The sequence below is a fragment of the Ursus americanus genome, chromosome 14, assembly GCF_024610735.1.
Source record: "Ursus americanus isolate L20-20 chromosome 14, mUrsAme1.1.p, whole genome shotgun sequence".
Classification (NCBI taxonomy): Eukaryota; Metazoa; Chordata; class Mammalia; order Carnivora; family Ursidae; genus Ursus; species Ursus americanus.
The window spans coordinates 22,867,198-22,887,799 of record NC_142140.1 but is presented as its reverse complement, the minus strand read 5'-3'; the positions used below and the strand labels follow the sequence as shown (position 1 = coordinate 22,887,799).

General features: G+C 41.3%; 1 protein-coding gene across 1 annotated transcript in view; it reads left to right on the top strand.

Moving 5' to 3' along the window:
• The window catches only part of TAFA1 (TAFA chemokine like family member 1), a 356,224-nt gene that overhangs the window by 232,548 nt on the left and 103,074 nt on the right, over positions 1–20,602 (top strand). The window contains exon 2 of the mRNA XM_087866864.1: positions 13,323–13,463. Coding sequence (XP_087722990.1) covers positions 13,323–13,463 — 141 coding nt within the window. The remainder of the gene's footprint in view (positions 1–13,322; positions 13,464–20,602) is intronic.

The window sequence follows — 20,602 nt, the reverse complement described above, 5'->3', positions numbered from 1 at the left end:
ATTAAATTGTCATCAGTGTCAAAAAGAAAAGTAATAAGTTTTTCTACCTGAGTCATAGTTAATGACTTCTACAATGCGTAACACAAATCAGAGTTTCTGTTTGTCTTCTTTCCCTCCCAGTGTGTGTCTTCTGCTCTCTCTGGCTGTGAATGTGAGGCACAAGTTCATGATATAAATAAATACATACTTTTATTATTACCTCTCAGCTCACCCGATAAAATATCAAGATGGCAGGGGCCAGATTCTTGGCTCGGATAAGGCATAAGCACAGAGGAAGCTAAGCAGCTCTATCTTGTTCTGGTTCTCCAAGGAAGGTGAAGATTCGAAAGGCTGTATTTCACGGGTGAAATCTCCAAGCCTTGGAGATGCTGCCACCCTATTACCATTAAATATATTTATAGAAGTTATTTAAACACGCTTATGGGGGTAAAAGACGTCTTTGACTTTAATCATCTGAAAGAATAATTTATTAGGCAGATTAGGCTAACCTACAGATTGACCAACAAACCTCCCCCAAATCTTGTTGGCTTAAAACAACAAAGTTTTATTTCTTGATCGGGCACCCTGCCTGTTGTGGTTCAACAGGGGGGCTGTGTTTGTAGAAGTCACTCACGACTAGACTTGCTCAAGCAGCCACCACCTAAGACAAGGGAACGAGGGAGGGCAAACCATGGCCCAGAGGTCCTGTCTGGTCCATCAACCGTTTTGCACCACCAAGGACCTCAAGATAGCCTGCACCTCTTTAAATGGCTTTAAAAGAAACCCTCAAGAGAATATTGTGTGACACATAAAAATTACATGAAACTCAAGTTTCAGTTTCCATAAATAACATGTTACCAGCAGCGAGCCCCACTCATTTGTCTATGTATTGTTCATGGCTACTTTCGTGATAAAATCACAGTTTAGTAGTTAACCACAGAGACCAGATGGCCTACAAAGCCAAAAATATTTACTCTCTGGACCTTTACAGGGAAAGTTCGCCAATCCGTGATCTAAAATATTTCTGGGTTGTCCCACCAGCAGGAAGAGAGCTGGGGAGAGTCCTGCATAGGGAATTAAAAACAGCATGGAAGTGATAAGTGACTTCCCTGAGCGCAGAAATAGTCACATGGCCCCACCTCCCACAAGGGGGCTAAGAATACCAGTCAGCCCAGGAGGGAAAGAGCCAGAGACAGTCATTTAGCAGTTCTGATGGCTGCCACAGCTAAAACTAATAATAGCAAGAATATTAATAGCAGGAAATTGCATTATTCTTACACTTCAGGCGCTGTTCTAAGTGCTTTGCCAGCATTCACTCACCGATCCTCACAACATCCTCATCCTGAAAGTACGATCACCTTCCCCATTTTACAGATGATAAAACTAAGAATGAAAAGCTTACGTGATTTTCCTGAGGTAAATACAGTTAATGAAGGGGGAAGGCGGTTATTTCAGCTCAGTCAACAGAGCTCCAAAATCCAACTTGAACACTGTACGCTTAACCATTGTCCCACACGTGGACCCTCGGGGACTCACAGACATCCCAGCCCTCACTACTGCGGAGACCGCTTCCTGACAGGAGCCTTAATTATAAAATTCAGTAGATGCAAAATGCTAATTTTAATGTTTGTGGAACAGATTTCCATAACGCTTAAGAATTCAATTAGGAGTTGGGGAGTAATTAGCCCATGAATGGAAACGGATATTCCTGTGGTTTTCCTACGGATGCAAAAGCAAGAAGCTGCAATTTAAGATCCGTTCCTGACTCAGCAGGGGGACCCACTGGTGGGCATCGGAGCCGAAAGTGAGAATGCTTCCTCAGAGGAAAGTATTTTACGGCCACTTTCTTCCTTGATTGTCGCAAAGTGTATCTTAGTCTTTTTGTGTCTGCTTCTCAGCCAAATCAGAAATGATATTCCATGGGCATTTTGGTTGTTGTTGTTTAGCTTGAGGAAAAAATGGCAACAGTTACGGTTTAAAGGTGATGGGTCTGGAGTCATCGCATTGCCTGCTTTATTTTGTTGGCTACACTTTTATGTTTTCCTAGTGGAGTTTATGTATAATTACCACCCATGTTCGTATTAGCATCTACTATACTCACCTGCTAAGGACAATCGAAGAATCTCATTTTAAGAGAATAAAACAAGTTTATAATTGTTGTTGGACTTTGATCTCAGAGAGTATTCCTACTTGTATGCCATTAACTAAATGCCATGAGGAAACACAGAGAAAAATGAATAAAGACATAAGAGCAGAAAGGCAAGGATCCAGTAAAGAGAGCACATCAGACCCACAATTGCATGAACGGTTCAGACATTGGACATGAGGTGCTGGAGGCTGAAAGGTAAATTCTTCCATCTTTCAGCCTTTCACGATTCCATCCTTCCATCAAAACTCGTGCGGGAAGTAACTGCCTCCAGTGTCGTCTTTAAAACCGGGTTTCACTTTTTCATGTTAACCATAAGAATGTTAGATGTTATTTACAGTCTGACTACTGTGTGTTATTTGGTGTATTAATAGACAACTTTCTAATTCTATCTGGTAGAGTTGGGCATTTTCCTTATGAGGGACCAGAGTTTAGAGATTACACCTTGTTCCTAGTCACCCAGTTGGTAACCAGTTGGTAATACAGTTGGTTCCTAGTCACCCAGTTGGTAATACAGTTATCTGAAGTATCATTTCAATATTCAACCTTTAAGGTCAGTGTTTCATGTAATTTTAGGGAAATTAACACAGCCAGAGGAGTTGCTCATGTAAAATAGGGTTACCTGTCTCTCTTTTTTTTTTTTTTTTGATTAATAATTTTTATTTTGTTATATTAGTCACCATACAGTACATCCCCAGTTGGGTTACCTGTCTCTTTGCTAGAAATTGCTTCCATATCATTCCATGCCTTGAAGGCTAGCAATAGAGAAGAAAATCCTGATAACCTATCACTCAGCTGGACCAGGGATTTCAGTTTAGGCAAAAAGTTGGGGGAGATCCAAGTGGGACTTAGATGAATAATCCTGTACCTTCGAGGGCAGCAGTGGACATAGCTATTCCTCTAAAAGCCCCATTTCATTCTAACCTTGGCCTTCATCAGAATAGTAGAATACAAGGTATTTATTCTCCATCATCAGATATCCAAACCATCACTTGGGTTGCCCTCCCTAATGCTATCCAAGGCATCCTTGTTGGAAAAGCGTCAAAGTTCTGTAGTATTTAAAGAACACTAAAGAATCAAAGGTGTTCTTTGTATGAGCTCATTGGTGTATCTTTGGGTAAACTTTATTTCCATGTTGTTAGAGCAGTTCTTTAAAATGATTTCTACAGTAGAGTTTCAGCATATGCAATGTATAAGCCCTTTTCTTCCTTAAAGAAATAAAGGAGAAATCTGGGGGATGGGTGATAAGTGTATCGCAGTATTACATTACTTTTAGCGATCTCATTTAGGGAAAGAGCGGGGTCTAAATGTTTCCCAGTCATTGGCCTGGACTGAGAGTAGAAATACAGGTGTGAGGAATGGTCCATGTTAGTGAAACAAAAGAAAAACTGGAAAGGTTCAAATTTTTTCTCAGTCATAATCCTGATTTCAACGGTATTACTAACAGCAGAATACCTTTCAGAGTTTACTCCGAGAGAGGTATTATTATAACTGCCTCTACTTATTTAATTCTTATACTCTCTTAGTCCTCAGAACGACTGAAATTAATGTTATTATTATCCACATTTTATAGATGAGAACCTTGAGGCACAGCATGGAAAATGATTGGAAGCTACAGATCCAGCCTAACTCTAATTTTGGCAGCCTAACTTTAGAATCTGTGATCTTATTCATTATGCTATATTGCCTCAAACAGGGCTGCCCAGCCCCGAATTTGTTCTTTTTTCCTACATTCATCTGTTTTCTACATACCCCAGAGCCCTAGGAGAGAGGAGATGGTAATTTGTTTAATCTGAAGCATAAACAAATCAAGCAGCCATTTTGTCCTCCTTGACCAAAACATGCTTAAGGATCCATTAGTGTCTCTCTTGTCAGTGATTTACAGACAGAGACACTTGGAGCTTCCTTCCAGTCTACTGGGTCAATAAAGCATTTTTAACAGAGTCTTAAATATGCATTTCTAACATCCACTACAATACATTCCAAGAGAACTATTTATAAGGCCTTGATCAAAACATCCTATAAAAGTGAATCTCAAAAAAATCTGTGCTTTGTCTTAGACTGAACAGCTTTTAAAGAGAGGGACCATTTACAATGCAGTGAAAGTAGAAGGTTCTGAATAATGATGTCAGTCTTAACATTCCTTGATTACATTTTCTTCATTTTCTCCAAAAGTTGCCCTCGACTATAAGCAGATATATCCTGGCTTAACTTTTAATGAGGACTGAAGTTTCCTTATGGTTACTCTTAATTGCTATTTCATGTTCCAGTCATTTTGTGCAGAATAAAAAGCTTGTCTTTTGTACATTTGGCTGTACCCCAAACCAAATTTCCGAGAGGATTTTTCTAGAAGGTGTATTAAAAGGTCACTTCTTGGCAAAAGCTACATCTATCATTCAAGTTCATTTTCTTAAAAGATCACGTAACAAATCTTTAAATAGGAAAAGTTCCCCTAAAGAGAATTAATTTATATTTAGTCTTTCTTCTTTTCCCTCCTTTTATTTCCTCTTTGCTTACTCTTTCTCCCCCTCACTTCTTCCCTTCCTTCTTTGTTCTTCTGATTCCTTCCTGCCTTCCTTATTTCCTTCCTTCCTTCCTTCCTTCCTTCCTTCCTTCCTTCCTCCCTCCCTCCCTCCCTCCCTCCCTCCCTCCCTCCCTCCCTTCCTTCCTTCCTTCCTTCCTTCCTTCCTTCCTTCCTTCCTTCCATCATTCAGTCATTTAGCAAATGTGTGAATTCCTACTCTTATGCCAGGCGCTAGGGATAAAGAAGTAAACAAGATGTGGTCCCTACTATCATGGAGTGTCCAGCCCAACAGGATAGACAAGCAGTGAACCAAACACTCCTGTTGGGAGATATTTTACAAAAGAGGTTTGGCTTGTGAAGAGATCATACCATGGGGACCCAAAGCTAGTCTTCAGGGAAGAGGTTCATTCATTCAACAAATATTTACAGACCAAACATAGGTCAGATTCCAAGCTGAGTACTAGGGATAGAGTGATAAAAAAGAAAAATTGCTGCCTTTACCCTTTAGAGGAAAAGCAAAAGAGTATTTGAAAATGTCAAAATAATACATTGTGAATAATATTGTGGGAGAATGTGAGGTTGTAGAATCATATAGCAGGGGAATCTAACTGCCAGTATGGTTCAAGGACACCTAAAGACCTGAATGATGGGTATAGGGGCAAAAATAAATAAATAAATAAAATAAAAATAAAATATAGGGTTTAGACTTATAGTCTCTTTTTATTTTTAAGATTATTCTCGTCTATTTCAACTTTATACTCTTCCCTAGCATTTCCTTTCCCAGAAAACCTGGTGGTGTGATAATTTTGAATTGCTTAGCCATGGATTGTCTTTGACATGAAGCCATCAACACCACACTAAACTACTAAATGTCAAGTTCCCTGGCAGATGAAAAGGATCAGACGTTAGCAGTTTCCCGTCAGTGTCCATTCTTACATGGCTGACCCAGTTTGTAGCCCAGAGCAATCCAGTGGCTTGGCATGAGCTCTCTTAGATGACCATTCTGGGGGAAAACCCTGTTTCATGATGCCAGCCTTCAAAGTTTTAGCCATCTGCTTGCCAGTCATTTCTAAACTCATCATCTCTTTCTATTTTGACATATCATTGTCATCAGTGGGGACTTTTTTAAGAGAAACGTTACCCTTAGCAATTCATCTTCTTTGTGTTTCCTCGCTTGTGCTGGGCAAGACAGTGATGCATTGAGCTGGGAAGGAGGGATCATTGCTAGGAGCATATTGGGCTTGGCATTTTTTTAACTTCTCCAGCTCAGAGAGCGCTGCTGCTGCCAGAAATAATCTTGGAATGCTGTCTTTTTTTCCCCCTTTTTTGGATATTAGAAACTTTCTCTTCCTGTTAAAAATAGGTTTTGATAATGTACTCAGAGGACTGACAAACACAAGAGAAAAAGCAGAAAGGAAAGTGGAGAGCTGCCCCATGGAGCTTCCCTGCAGGGAACTTGGCCATTGCCACTTGGGTGAACATGGACAAAGGGAGTGAGAAGCAAGGCCACCACTTAGAAAATCTGTGGTAGAGGGGGAACAGAAATTGATGTTCATCTAACGTATCTAACATCTTTCAACTGACCTGTGTTAGCTGGGTAATTGCTGCATTTACCTTCTAATATAAAAGAACGATGGGATCCCTTATAAAATGCGATTTAGGGTATGAGGCTAATTTCTTATATTTTATCTTAGAGGTTTCCCATAGACAAAGTCAAGTGATGATACGAGCAATAATCTGGAAAATTTGAATAGTACAAACAACCTTTATACTTGTTTGTTCTTTATGCCACATTCTTTGTCATTAGCTAATAGGTTACCTCTCCGTTGTATTTGCTGGAGCTACAGATGTTGGGTGAAATCCAGAAAAGAAGCCATTTTCCAGATAATCCATAAGCAAAAAAGGGAAGCTCAATTTTCTGAGCACTTAAATAACTGCTTTGAGAGGCCATAGCTCATCTTGAAATAATTTCGACTTGGATTGAGATGAAATTTAGAAATGAATTGGCGTTGGCACCAAAGCAAAGTCTGAGAGACATTTACATGACAAATATTATCATTATGATTTTGCAATAACCTTGGCAGTTAGGTTTGAAAGGACAGTTCACTAGGTAATCTTTAAAATGCAGATAAAACAGATTTAAAGGAACAATTTTCTAGTTTCCGGAAAGGGTTATGACAAACCTTACACATCAGGGACGAAGCTGGGAGATGTTTTAGTTTCCAGTCCCCTTTTTCAAGCAGCCAGCTAACGAACACAATAGGTAAGTAAGATTACAGTTCCAGAGGGTCTTGAAAAAGTCTTTCCCTATGGTTATAAAAGAACTGAGCCATTTCCTGTCAACTGTCTAATATTTTTATTTCACCAACACAAGTCAGTGGACCACAGTTTCATGGTCTGGCTAGATTGAAAGATTAACTTTCTCTGGTTGACTATGGCTAGGTCAGTCACAAATATAAACCATTGGATTCAGGAGATTTGGCTATGACAGGTCTAATCAGACTTTCTAAATTTTAGGGTCCTATGGGCTCCAGGACCTGATTGCATATTCCACATTGGCATACCCAAGCAGCTGGTATAAGATGAAGCTGTAGTTGAACCTGTCAAGACCAGATGAGCTTGTTATTTACAGCAACACCTCTCTGGCTTCCTGTGTGCAAATCCATCATCCGTGAGCCCAAAGAAGACATGGTCTGGGGTCACTGACTTTATACACAAGGTTTTAATGAAAATGGAGCACTTGTCAATTTCCAGTCACTGAGTTCTCCTTCTCTTTTCAGAGAAATGTCAGCATGTATGCCAGGCCTGGGTGGGACTGGGGAAAGTGCACTGCAAAGGAAATCAGAGGATCTGGGCTGTGGTCCACATGCTGCCAGAAAATAGGTGTCTGGGTAGTTAAAACATGGGCTAGTTTCTTAGCTGCTCTTCATCTCAGTTGCCTCCCCTGTAAGATGGGGGTAATCATAACCTCATTGGGTTTTAGTAACCATAAAATGAATTAAAGGTTTATAATGTATCTATCATGGTGTCAGGAACATAATAAGTAGTCAAGTGGTTAATTCCTGTATAAACTGTAGTTATCACCACTAGTTATGTAGCTGTGTCACTTGTTAAACTCTTGTTAAACACTTGTTAAACTCTGCCGGACAATGTTTAGTAACTAAACAACAGGAGTCCCTATCCTTGAGGAGGTTATATTGGGAGGAGGAACATAGAGACAATAGGATAAGAAATAAATTACATACAGTAATTGAATATTACAGATTTTCTGGAGGTGACACAGGTAAGGACATGGAGCAAAATAAGGGGAGATCATGAATGCTTTCTAGAGAATTATGATTTAAATAGGGTAGTCAAGTGAGACTCTGAAAAATAAATGACGTTTGGGCAAAGATACGGAGAGAGTGAGGGAGGGAGCCATAGATTTGCTGTGTCCCAGGTGGGGCATAGTTCAACTTGTCAAGAAGACCAGATGAGCCTCTTATTTAGGGAAACACCTACCTGGTTTTAGAGTAACCTTGAGAGGGACCACGCCTGCCATGTTCAGGCAATAGCCTACAAGAAGACCAGTGTCCATAGAGCAGAGCGATGGAGGGAAGAGTGGTAGCTAATGGGGTCAGAATATATTTGGGGGAAGAAGAGTGAGTTGGATATTTAACCTTGATAAACTTTGTAAGCACAGCGTTGACTTCCTTTTGGAAGCTCTTCATCAACAAAGAATGACGGCTCGTGACAAGATGCACAAAGGCGAAATTTTGGAGTCCCGCAGACCACTTCACACTTGTGTAATTTGGGGAATGTTATTCAACCTCTCTCTGAGTCTCAGCTTTTCATCTGTAAAGAGGAGACAAAAGCTTTTACAGTCACCAGGAGGTTTGTAAATAACGTAGGCGAAGTGCCAAGCACAGTGCGCACATCCGATTGGAGTTCAGTAAATGTCAGGAGCACTGAGCCGACCCGGAACTGTTCCTTTGGCTCATCGACAAGAGTGCTTGACGAGACTGGCTTTGGGCCCCCAGGGGCCGCCTCATTGTTCACATTGTTTAACTCAGGGTGGTAATTTGGATGATTTGGCATGTCTGTCATTGACTTCACTGAAAATCAAATGAGATTCAAGGTATATCCTAGAAGCTTTTCTATAGCTTGTGCCATTTTCACTCATAAATATTGCTTCAGTCTTGTATTAAAGCCAAGTAGTAACATTAAAATTGGTGGTATTTTCATGAAGTATAGAACCAGCAATTACTGAATTGACTAAGGGTACTCAGAGTTGACGATTACAAGTTAAAGCAACCTGATTGCAGGTGTCTGGGTTGAGGAGTGTAATGTGTGATTAGCCCTATTGTTTCATTAACTCTCATCCCAGTGAAGGACATGTGGCAACAGTGTGACATTCTTCCCATGTTCCAAGTTTAAGCCCCCTTACTTTCTGCTCAGAATTTTGCGTTGGCCTTTGTTTCTTCTGCTTTGCCACCTTGCACTTCTCTAATTCCTCCCTAACACGGCAGCCAGGGGGGTCACTCTTGAACAGTATCTAGATCCTATCAGTTCTTGGCTTCAAAATCCCCATTAGTGCCTCACTAAAACAGAATCACACCAAGTACTCTTTCTGGAGAGGGAGGTTTTCTCCAATTTCATTCTATACCAGGTCCTTAGGTCCATCTCCTCTAACATCTTCTTTTAAACGCCCTGACCAACTCCTTAGAGAAATCTGGTTCTAGGACTGGGGTAGGACACATACAAGAACAGCCTGAGGCACCCTGTAGTGTCATAAAGTAAAGAAGTGCTCAAAAAAGGTCAGGGTAGGGGGCAGGACAAGGAGACAGGACGCAGAAACCAACCGAAGGAGCTCACAGCAGCCAGGGTAGGGCCATTCTGAGCAACAAAATAATGTAGTATTGAATTATAACCCAGTGTGTAAAATAAACATCTGTGAGTCCACACTGACATAAATGATTGAGCAAGTAAGTAGATGGGAGGGAGGAGACATATCTGTCATGCAGACGAAATCCCAGTACTTTTAGTCGATACTGGAACCTCAGAGAGACAGCATAACTCTCTACTCCCAAAGTGTGGACTGCACATAGTGACATCCTTCCAAAGAGGACAGTGTGAAAGGCAGGGAGGAGAGTGATGTTACAGTGGGGGACTCTGACGAGCACTACCTTAGCCAAGTGATCAAGGTCAGCTCCAGTAGTGGTAAGTCATGTTGATAGTGTGTACCTTTGATATGATATGATGAGAATGGCACTTTTCCTCTGTGGTCTTCCTCCAGAAACACATAACCTCAGTCTAATCGTAAGAAAAGCATCAGATAAATCCCACCTGAGGGACAGTTTACAAAATAACCCGAGCAACACTTCTCAAAACTGTCAAGGTCATCGAAAAGGAAGGAATGTCTGAGAAACTATCATAGCCAAGAGAAGCCTAAGGAGATAAAGTAACTAAATGTGATGTGGCATCCTGGATGGTATCCTGGAACAGAAAAAAAGACAGTAGGTACAAATAAGGAAATCTGAATATAGCATGGACTTTAATTAATGCAGCAGTGTTGGTTCATTAATTGTAACAAACCTAGCCTACTCACGTAAGATGTTAATATTAGAGGAATAAAAGTAGGAAATTATAGGGTGTGACATACAGGAACTCGCAGTACTATCCTCACAAATTGCCTATAAGTCTAAGACTATTCTATAATTAATTAAAAGGTTGTATTTAAAAAAATGCCCCAACCTTTCACATTAGTGAAATGCTTTTCTTCATCATGGCCTGTTGAAGTTGTCTTTCAACTCCCAATTTTAGAAGCCTTTTGAATTCTTCAGAAACAAATGGGTCTCCCTTTCGATCTATGTCCGCAGATCGGACATAAACAAGTACTTGGTACTTGTTTTGTGGTGTTAATTTTAAGTCAATGCACTTATTTCTTCATTCATTCCACCAACAATTGTAGTGTACCCCCAGCAGTGGTTGATAATAAGGCTGACCTTGACCCTGCCCAAGCTTTCAATATGCCTGTGGTCACAGACTTGTGGATATGCTTGTGTGAGGAAATGTGTAAAGTGCCAAGAGAACGAACATTGGTAGAAGTGAGATGTTCTCAGATGACCTTTGCGTTGAGTTCAAAGACTGGTTAGTGAGTGCGTTTGACTTGTGGGTGGTGGGTGGAAGGATGGGGAGTAGGAGGGAGTATTCTAGGAAAAGCTGTATTTGCCCAGTTACTTAGGCAGAGAGAAGGGTGACATTCCCAAGGAAATATATCATCATGACCAGATATTATCATAGGGAGCACATATGGACTCTCTAGCATGTATCAGGCTCAGTGCTAACCCCTATACATGTGTTATGTTGGTTTATACTCATGCAACCCTGTGAGACAGGTGTTAATATTATTCCCACTTTACAGACAAGGAAACTGAAGCACTCAGTAAGCAGCAGAGCTGAAATTCAGACTAGAAGAAGCTGGCTGGAAAGCCCAAACTCTCCCTTCCCATTGAAGGGAGGCAGAATTAGTCTGCCTTGAAGCAGAGATTCTTGTGTTTCTTTCCTATTAAACCAGGATGTCTCAACCTGGGCACTGATGACATTCTGGACAAGATACTTCTTTGTTGGGATGCCTGTGTGGCTCAGATGGGACACCTGGGTGGCTCAGTCGTTAAGTGTCTGCCTTCGGCTCAGGGCGTGATCCCAGCGTTCTGGGATCGAGTCCTGCATCAGGCTCCTCTGCTGGGAGACTGCTTCTTCCTTTCCCACTCCCCCTGCTTGTGTTCCCTCTCTCACTGGCTGTCTCTCTGTCTCTCTGTCAAATAAATAAATAAAATCTTAAAAAAAAAAAAAAGATACTTCTTTGTTGTGGGATCTTCCCTGTGCCCAGTGGGATGTTTAGCAGCGTCCATGGCCTTCAGAAGCTGCTAGATGCCAGTAGCACCTACCCTCCACCAGTAATGACAATTAAAAATGTCTCCAGGGGCGCCTGGGTGGCGCAGTCATTAAGCGTCTGCCTTCGGCTCAGGGCGTGATCCCGGCGTTCAGGGATCGAGCCCCACATCAGGCTCCTCCACTGTGAGCCTGCTTCTTCCTCTCCCACTCCCCCTGCTTGTGTTCCCTCTCTCGCTGGCTGTCTCTATCTCTGTCGAATAAATAAATAAAATCTTTAAAAAAAATAAAATAGTTTAAAGTCTTTCGGGGCGCCTGGGTAGCGCAGTCGTTAAAGCGTCTGCCTTCAGCTCAGGGCGTGATCCTGGCGTTCCGGGATCGAGTCCCACATCAGGCTCCTCCGCTATGAGCCTGCTTCTTCCTCTCCCACTCCCCCTGCTGTGTTCCCTCTCTCACTGGCTGTCTCTCTGTCACATAAATAAATAAAATCTTTAAAAAAAAAAATAAAAAAAAATAAAAATAAAAAAAATAAAATAAAATAAAAAAATAAAAAAAATAAAAATGTCTCCAGACTTCTCCAAATATCACTAGTGGGTAGGTGAATAGCAAAATCAGCCCATCCCCCACTCCTCCACCCACTCTGAGAATCACTGTTTTATATTGTGGATTCTCAGGATAGGATGAGGCTGGGTCTTAAGTCTTTCCTGTCTCCTCTCTTCCTTCCCTCCTCTCTTTTTTATCCAGTATTTCCTAAGGGCCCGCCATGTATGGGCTGAACACATGTCCCTGACAATTTATAACACAGTGACTTGTATATAGCGGTTGCTTGACAAATGCTTGCTGGATTTATGCCAACTGAATCCTAAATGTGCTGGGTCCATTCTTGTCAAATAAAATACATTCTTCCTGAACATAAAACTTGATATTGAGAAAGTTAATTTCTGGTTTCCGGTCACTTGGAGTATCTTTTGTGCCCCTGAAGAACTGTCCTACAGGCTGGCAAGAGCCACCTGAATGCTCACCAACATTCAGACAGACCAGCCGTGCACCTGTTAAGAACCTAGTGGAGAATGACATACATTAGGTTGCCCATAAATGTTGAACGCATGGCTGACCTGTAATAATTAAATGAAGCCAGATGCCTAGCTCTGTAATTTGAGATGCCATTTAAAGCACATACCTATTTTCTTCCACCAATTCCTCCTATCATTTTTGGATGAGATCTGGATTTGGGAATGACTCCCCAACCAGGTTTTTCACTCAGCCCCCCAGAGAGTGGGCAGGCAGTGGGAGGGAGAGCTAATTTCTGGGCAGTCTTCCTGCTGCTGCAAGTTCTGTATGACTGGCGTGTCAGTTGCTTGTCATTAGGGAAGGGAGCTCAGAGAAGTGTAAATGGAAAGACCACACAGGAGTGAGCTCCCAAAATATAATGCACTTAAATCAGGTAGACTATTTTGTGTTGGCTCTAGGCATGGTTTGCTTCACTGCTTCTCCGTATATACAGCCTAGAATCATCGCCACTTGAGGGCTATTCATTGGGGCTCTTTGTTGCATTTGAAGTATAGTGCTGTAATACCTGTCTTCTCCAGGGCTGTGCATACCTAGCCTATAGTCTTGTAGACACGTGTAAATAGGTGTTATAGAGAGTGGATGGGAGAGAGTCCCACACTGATCATGTCTCATAGAAACTATTTCTATATTTTCTCTCACTTTCCCCTACCCCTCCACACGTGCCCCCACAGGCCTTAATGGCCACTGAATTATTTCTAATCAATGTCCCTGTTCTTTCTCTCTTGCCAGAAGGAGGGACATGTGAAGTGATCGCCGCGCACAGATGTTGTAATAAGAATCGCATCGAGGAGCGGTCGCAAACAGTCAAGTGTTCCTGTCTACCTGGAAAAGTGGCTGGCACGACAAGAAACAGACCTTCCTGTGTCGATGGTAAGTAGCTGGTTTTACATCTCTCTTTAGGTGTTTATCTAGGTGTTCACTGTCTGTAATATACATATTTTCTTTGTTTCACCTATGCATGGTCCGGGATAATGAACAAGGTGCATCCAAAGCCCTGGAAGGTTGTACAAATGCCAGTCTTCAGCATAGTTAGAATTCTTGTTTCTCTGGTTGTGTGACTTTCACATAGCTTATTTTAATGTTTTTGAGAGAAGATTAAGGTAAAATAATTTCTCAAGAAATTGGAGGGTCCAGCTCATTTGGGAAGTGATTTTGGATTGAGGTTTTAAATAATGATGATGGTGTCAGTGGTACTAAAGACCTAACATTTATTCAGTGCATATTTGGTGAGCATTTACTCTGTGCCGGACTCTGCTCTGGGTGCCTCACATACATTCATAAACAAATAGAGGTGCTCTGGATGTTCGCCATGTGCCAAGCACTGTCCTAAACCCTTCTCACACATTGTTTTATTTACTCCTCCCAACAATCCTAGAACAGTTACCTATTGCTGTGTCACAAATGACCCCCAACAACGCAGCAGCTTGAAACAGCAGCCATTCTCTCATAGCTCCTGTGGGTCAGGAATTCCACTTAGCTGAGTGTGTTTGGCTCTGGGTCTCTCACGCAGTTGCAGTCAAGATCTAAAGGCTTGACTGGTGCTGGAGGACAGTTTCAAGATGGCTCGCTCACATGGCTGTGGGCAGGTGGACTCAATTCCTTGCTGTGTGGACCACTCCGTAGGAGCTCAGTGTCCTCGCAGGGTGGCAGCTGGCTTCACCCAGAGTGAATAATCCACGAGAACAATATAGAAGCCACAGTGACCTTCTTTTTTATAATCTAGCCTCAGAAGTTATACTTCACTGTTTCCACAACAACCTGTTGGTTATTTCAATCATCACCAGTCAGTGTGGGAGTGACCTATAAGGACTTGAAGGCCGGAAGACAGGGATCATTGCAGCAGATACGCCTTTCCTTCCATTTTAAACATGAAGAAACTGAGGCTCAGAAGGGTTATGTAACGTTCCATTGGTTCCATGGATGACATGGTTGACAAGCTGTAGCTTGACTGACTCTTAGGCCCAGACTAACTGACTGTAATACCAAGTCTTGACCACCATCTTTAAAACAACTTTATATGTGTTAATAGTGAGTCCACGGTTCAGAAGGACCACAAGTATCTCTCCCCGTCATTATCTTTCATAATTTTAGAGCCAGGTATAAGGTGAGATTCAAATTCTTCAGCAAGAAAATCAAGACTCTGATTTTCAGTGAGAAAATCAGGACTCAAGTGAGTCACTTGCTCAGGGTCACACAGTAGCAAATAGAACCTGAATCTCTTGGCTCAGGATCCATCATTCTACCTCTAGAAACAGATGGAGCAGGACACCTTCTAGATTGGCTTGTGTTGTATATTTCCATTATGAAGTATGGTAGATTAGAAAGAGAAACACACTAAAGCCTGACCAAGTAAAGTTATTTTTTTTAAGAAAATAGAATCCTGGGAGTCTAGTTACCAGAAACCTCATGGAATTCACAAATTCTTTCAGCATCAGCCATCTTGCTTTCTTTGTTCATGGGACACAGTACTTCTGATCTCTATTGCCCTCATTCTCCTCTGTGCAGACTGGTTCCCTTTTCCAAGATTTTAGCTTTTTTTTTTTTAATGTTTTTTTATTATATTGTTAGTCACCATACAGTACATCCCTGGTTTCTGATGTAAAGTTCGATGATTCATTAGTTGCGTATAACACCCAGTGCACCATGCAATACGTGCGCTCCTTACTACCCATCACCAGTCTATCCCATTCCCCCACCCCCCTCTCCTCTGAAACCCTCAGTTTGTTTCTCAGAGTCCATAGTCTCTCATGCTTCATTCCCCCTTCTGATTACCCCCCCCTTTCTTTATCCCTTTCTTCCCCTACCCATCTTCCTAGTTCTTATGTTCCATAGATGAGAGAAATCATATGATAATTGTCTTTCTCTGCTTGACTTATTTCACTTAGCATTATCTCCTCCAGTGCTGTCCATGTTGCAGCAAATGTTGAGAATTCATTCTTTCTGATAGCTGAGTAATATTCCATTGTATATATGGACCACAACTTCTTAATCCAGTCATCTGATGAAGGGCATCTCGGTTCCTTCCACGATTTAGCTATTGTGGACAATGCTGCTATGAACATTGGGGTACATATGGCCCTTCTCTTCACTACGTCTGTACCTTTGGGGTAAATACCCAGTAGTGCAATGGCTGGGTCATAGGGTAGCTCAATTTTTAACTTTTTAAGGGATCTCCACACTGTTTTCCAGAGTGGCTGTACCAACTTGCATTCCCACCAACAATGTAGGAGGGATCCCCTTTCTCCACATCCTCTCCAGCAATTGTTGTTTCTTGCCTTGTCCATTTTTGCCATTCTAACTGGCGAAAGGTGGTATCTTAGTGTGGTTTTGATTTGAATTTCCCTGATGGCTAATGATTTTGAACATTTTTTCATGTGTCTGTTAGCCATTTGTAAGTCATCTTTGGAAAAGTGTCTGTTCATATCTTCTGCCCATTTTATGATTTGTTTATTTGTTTCTCACATATTGAGTTTGAGAAGTTCTTTGTAGATCTTGGATACCAGTCTTTTATCTGTAGCATCATTTGCAAATATCTTCTCCCATTCCGTGGGCTGCCTCTTAGTTTTTGTGACTGTTTCCTTGGCTGTGCAGAAGCTTTTTCTCTTGATGAAGTCCCACAAGTTCATTTTATCTTTTGTTTCTCTTGCCTTTGGTGATGTGTCATGAAAAAGGTTGCTTTGGCCGATGTCGTAGAGGTTGCTGCCTATGTTCTCCTCTAGGATTTTGATGGATTCCTGTCTCACATCGAGGTCTTTTGTCCATTTGGAGTTTATCTTTGTGTATGGTGTGAGAGAGTGGTCAAGTTTCATTCTTTTGCATGTAGCTGTCCAATTTTCCCAGCACCATTTATTGAAGAGATTGTCTTTTTTCCACTGGATGTTTTCTCCTGCTTTGTCAAAGATTAGTTGCCCAAAGAGCCAAGGGTCCATTTCTGGGTTCTCTTCTGTTCCATTGGTCTATGTGTCTGTTTTGTGTCAGTACCATGCTGTCTTTGTGATCACAGCTTTGTAGTACAGCTCGAAATCCGGCATTGTGATGCCCCCAGCTTTGTTTTTCCTTTTCAACAGTTCCTTGGCGATTCGGGGCCTTTTCTGGTTCCATACAAATTTAAGGACTATTTGTTCCAGTTCTTTGAAAAATGTCCTTGGTATTTTGATTGGGATAGCATTGAAAGCGTAGATTGCTCTGGGTAGCATGGACATTTTAACTATGTTAATTCTTCCGATCCATGAGCATGGAATATTTTTCCATCTTTTTGTGTCTTCCTCAATGTCTTTCAAGAGTGATTTATAGTTTCTATAATATAGATCCTTTACGTCTCTGGTTAAGTTAATTCCAAAGTAACGTATGGTTTTTGGTGCTATTGTAAATGGGATGCAAATATCATTCTCAATGGGGAAAAGCTGGAAGCCCACTCTCGCCACTATTATTCAACATAGTACTAGAAGTCCTTGCAACAGCAATCAGACAACAAAAAGGGATAAAAGGTATCCAAATCGGCAAAGAAGAAGTCAAACTGTCTCTCTTCGCAGATGACATGATACTCTATGTGGAAAACCCAAAAGAATCCACTCCCAAACTATTAGAAGTTATAGAGCAATTCAGTAATGTGGCAGGATACAAAATCAATGCTCAGAAATCAGTTGCATTTCTATACATGAATAATGAGACTGAACCAAGATTTTAGCTTATGAATCCCTATAACTTAGGGGCTAGTGTGAAGCTTTCATTTCCATGGTGCCAACTCCGATCTCATATGGCATCACAATACAGCCCAAACATATGTGACTTGCTTCCTGTGTTTTAAATGTATTCTCCAAAAAGACCAAATATGACTGCTCAGCTTGAGTCACACGTTAAACTTTGCCCAATCAACCACAGCCAGAGAGCTGTACATGGGGCCTGTACAGCTGCCCATTGTGTACCATGGTATGGTCAAGCTTATTTTTCTAAAGGATGTGAAAAAGCCAAGTTTGGGAATATCCTATGGTCAGTAAATTCTCCCTTAGTGCATTGTCAGGGGTCATTTGGCACTATCTGGAGCATTTTTGGTCTAGACATCTCTTGCAATTAGGGGAATACTATTCACATCTGGTGGGTAAAGGCCAGGAACCCTACGAAACACCCTAATGCCCAGGATAGCCCCCACAGCAAAGTATTACCCAGCCCCACATGCCAGTGGAGCTGAGGCCGAAAACTTGCTCTCTGGTTATTTATTTGTTCCAGATCACAGTCGACATGGTAAGGCACGTCCAGTGTAGGAAACGCAAATAGTTAGGCTAGAACTGCCACTTCGCTCACTTGCAGGAGGAAGCTCTTGGCCCTTGAAGCCAACAAACATTATAAAGCCATGATAGTTTCGCAAGTTGTCTGCCAAAGAAAGCCTCGAGTCTGTTAATTATGAATCTCCATTTTGTTTCCAGTTCATTTTTATCTCTAATGATCTAGAAATAGCATTGCCTTCAGGATTTGGACGTAAAACACAAAGAGCAATAATACATTGTTTATTCTGGCAGAGGGGAAAATGGCAGCTGGCCCCAAGTTTCTATTGGAAGTTAAACCACATAGTGGGAATATTCTCTCAGAACAAGTTTGTTTGACTTTGGAAACTGTGAATCCTTCAGTGTGGTAGGTTCAGGCAAGAGGGCTGTTAGTCTCTTCCAAGCAAAAGTCAGTAAATTACAGGGTATTCTATAGTGTCAACCTGATGGTGTACAGTTTCTAGAGCATTCTACTCTTCTAAAATCCTTTTTTTTTTTTAAAGATTTTATTTATTTATTTGACAGAGATAGAGACAGCCAGTGAGAGAGGGAACACAAGCAGGGGGAGTGGGAGAGGAAGAAGCAGGCTCATAGCGGAGGAGCCTGACGTGGGGCTCGATCCCATAATGCCGGGATCACGCCCTGAGCCGAAGGCAGACGCTTAACCGCTGTGCCACCCAGGCGCCCCAACTCTTCTAAAATCCTTGAATCCACTGGCATGCATGAGAAAATCTCCGTGTTGCTGTGATCAAAATTGTTTTTATGGCCCAAAGCCCCACATGTGAATGAAAAATGAAGCATAGATATAAATTAATAATTCCAGTGTAGTTATTAAGATCACGAACTGTGCAATTAGACAGACATGAGTGGAACTCATCTATACCAGTTCCTAATAGAATTACCTTGGGCAAGTCACATATGCTGTTTAATTTGTTCCTTGGCTGTGAAATGGAGATGATAATTATTCCAACTTGTAGTGAGGATTAAGGAAGTCATGTGTACAGTGTGTTTTGCGTCATGTCTGGTTCCCATTAAATACTCGCTAATGTTGGTGTCTCTTTCCTATGTTACTCGTAAGTGTGGGTAATGCTTAGAAAGGCACACTGTTTTACAAAGTTTTGTTGCATTTTAATTGAACACAGTGGTATTTTAACTACCATCTTTTCCTGGAACTGCTTCTAACTAATTATCATGGATATCACTAACACTGGTGAGTCATCTTCAGGAATGCATGTTTCTTATAGGAATTTTGAAAACTACAGAAATAATCCATACATTAAAGTCACACATGATATCATTGCTCAGAGATTATCATTACTTTGTAAGAAAACATGTACATGTCCATTTAGGCTTAATCCATCATTAAAAAGAAACTCACATGGTAGGTATTTTATTGAACTGAAATGTCATAGTACTGTTTTATCGACAGCTTTTTTCATTTACCATGTGGCACACATTCCACAATTTAAAACATATTCTTCAAAAACATTGTTAATAGCTACGTAGGGTTTCAGGGGTGGATACACTTCCATTTATCTAACTATTTCCTCTACTTGGACACATTTATAGTGTTTCGTGCATTTCCCTTTCTAAGCCTAAAAATGGATAGAAACCAGCTTCTCTCCATGACAGCAATTGACGATCCATACACCATATTTGTCCTGACTTTATCCTGTTGTACATAGCGCATCTCCCATGTCAGTGTTCCAATTGCTGTTATTTACTTGCCTCTGAAATTACAGGTCACTTGCCTTCCACAGTGTTTTCAAAATTGGAGAAACAGCTATGATTTTAGAATAAGCATATATTCTATTATTTTAAGATTCAAAATCAGAGACCAGATGACTTACAATGGGACAAAAATTTTGCAGTGTAATCTTAGCAACTTATCCCAAAGTAGAACACCAGGATATTGGGAGAAATTTTTAAAGAGTGGGCTTTGAGTTTAAAAATGATCTTTCAGGGACGCCTGGGTGGCACAGCGGTTAATCCTCTGCCTTCGGCTCAGGGCGTGATTCCGGTGTTACGGGATCGAGTCCCACATCAGGCTCTTCCGCTATGAGCCTGCTTCTTCCTCTCCCACTCCCCCTGCTTGCATTCCCTCTCTCGCTGGCTGTCTCTCTCTGTCGAATAAATAAATAAAATCTTTAAAAAAAATAAAATAAAATAAAAATGATCTTTCATTGTCTAATAAGTGAAAATACCAAAAGGAGCACGCAACAGCATAAATTTTGTGATAGGTAGTTATAACTATTTTGAAAAGCGCTATACCGTTGCATATGTGCCCAGCACTATTCTGACCAGATACTAACTCATCGCACGGAGTCACAGCGTCTGGTGTTTTGTTAATTATTCTCTAATCCAGAAGGAGGGCTCCTTCCTTACTATCTTTGATAAAATGATGGCCAAAATGTTCTTGAAGGCTCACCCCGTACCCCTCTTTGAGGTCCTGCAAGCCTGTACATTCATTTAATTCTAATCCTAACTCCCAAAAGCATCTCCTATTATTCCATTTTGCCAGTCAGAAAATTGCCGCATAGGAATTTTGTGACTTGCTCAAAATCACGCAGCCAGTAGTGGCAAAGCCAAAAGTCCAGTCTGGGCTATCTGACTCCAGGGTCCTATTTACCAAGCGGGGGCAGACGAGGATGTAGCAAAAATACACATTCTATTCCAAAGCCTTTCGTGTAAGATAACAAAATCCCTGGGTGAGAAGGTGGAGAAAGTCCAACTGTGTGCATATTTTGA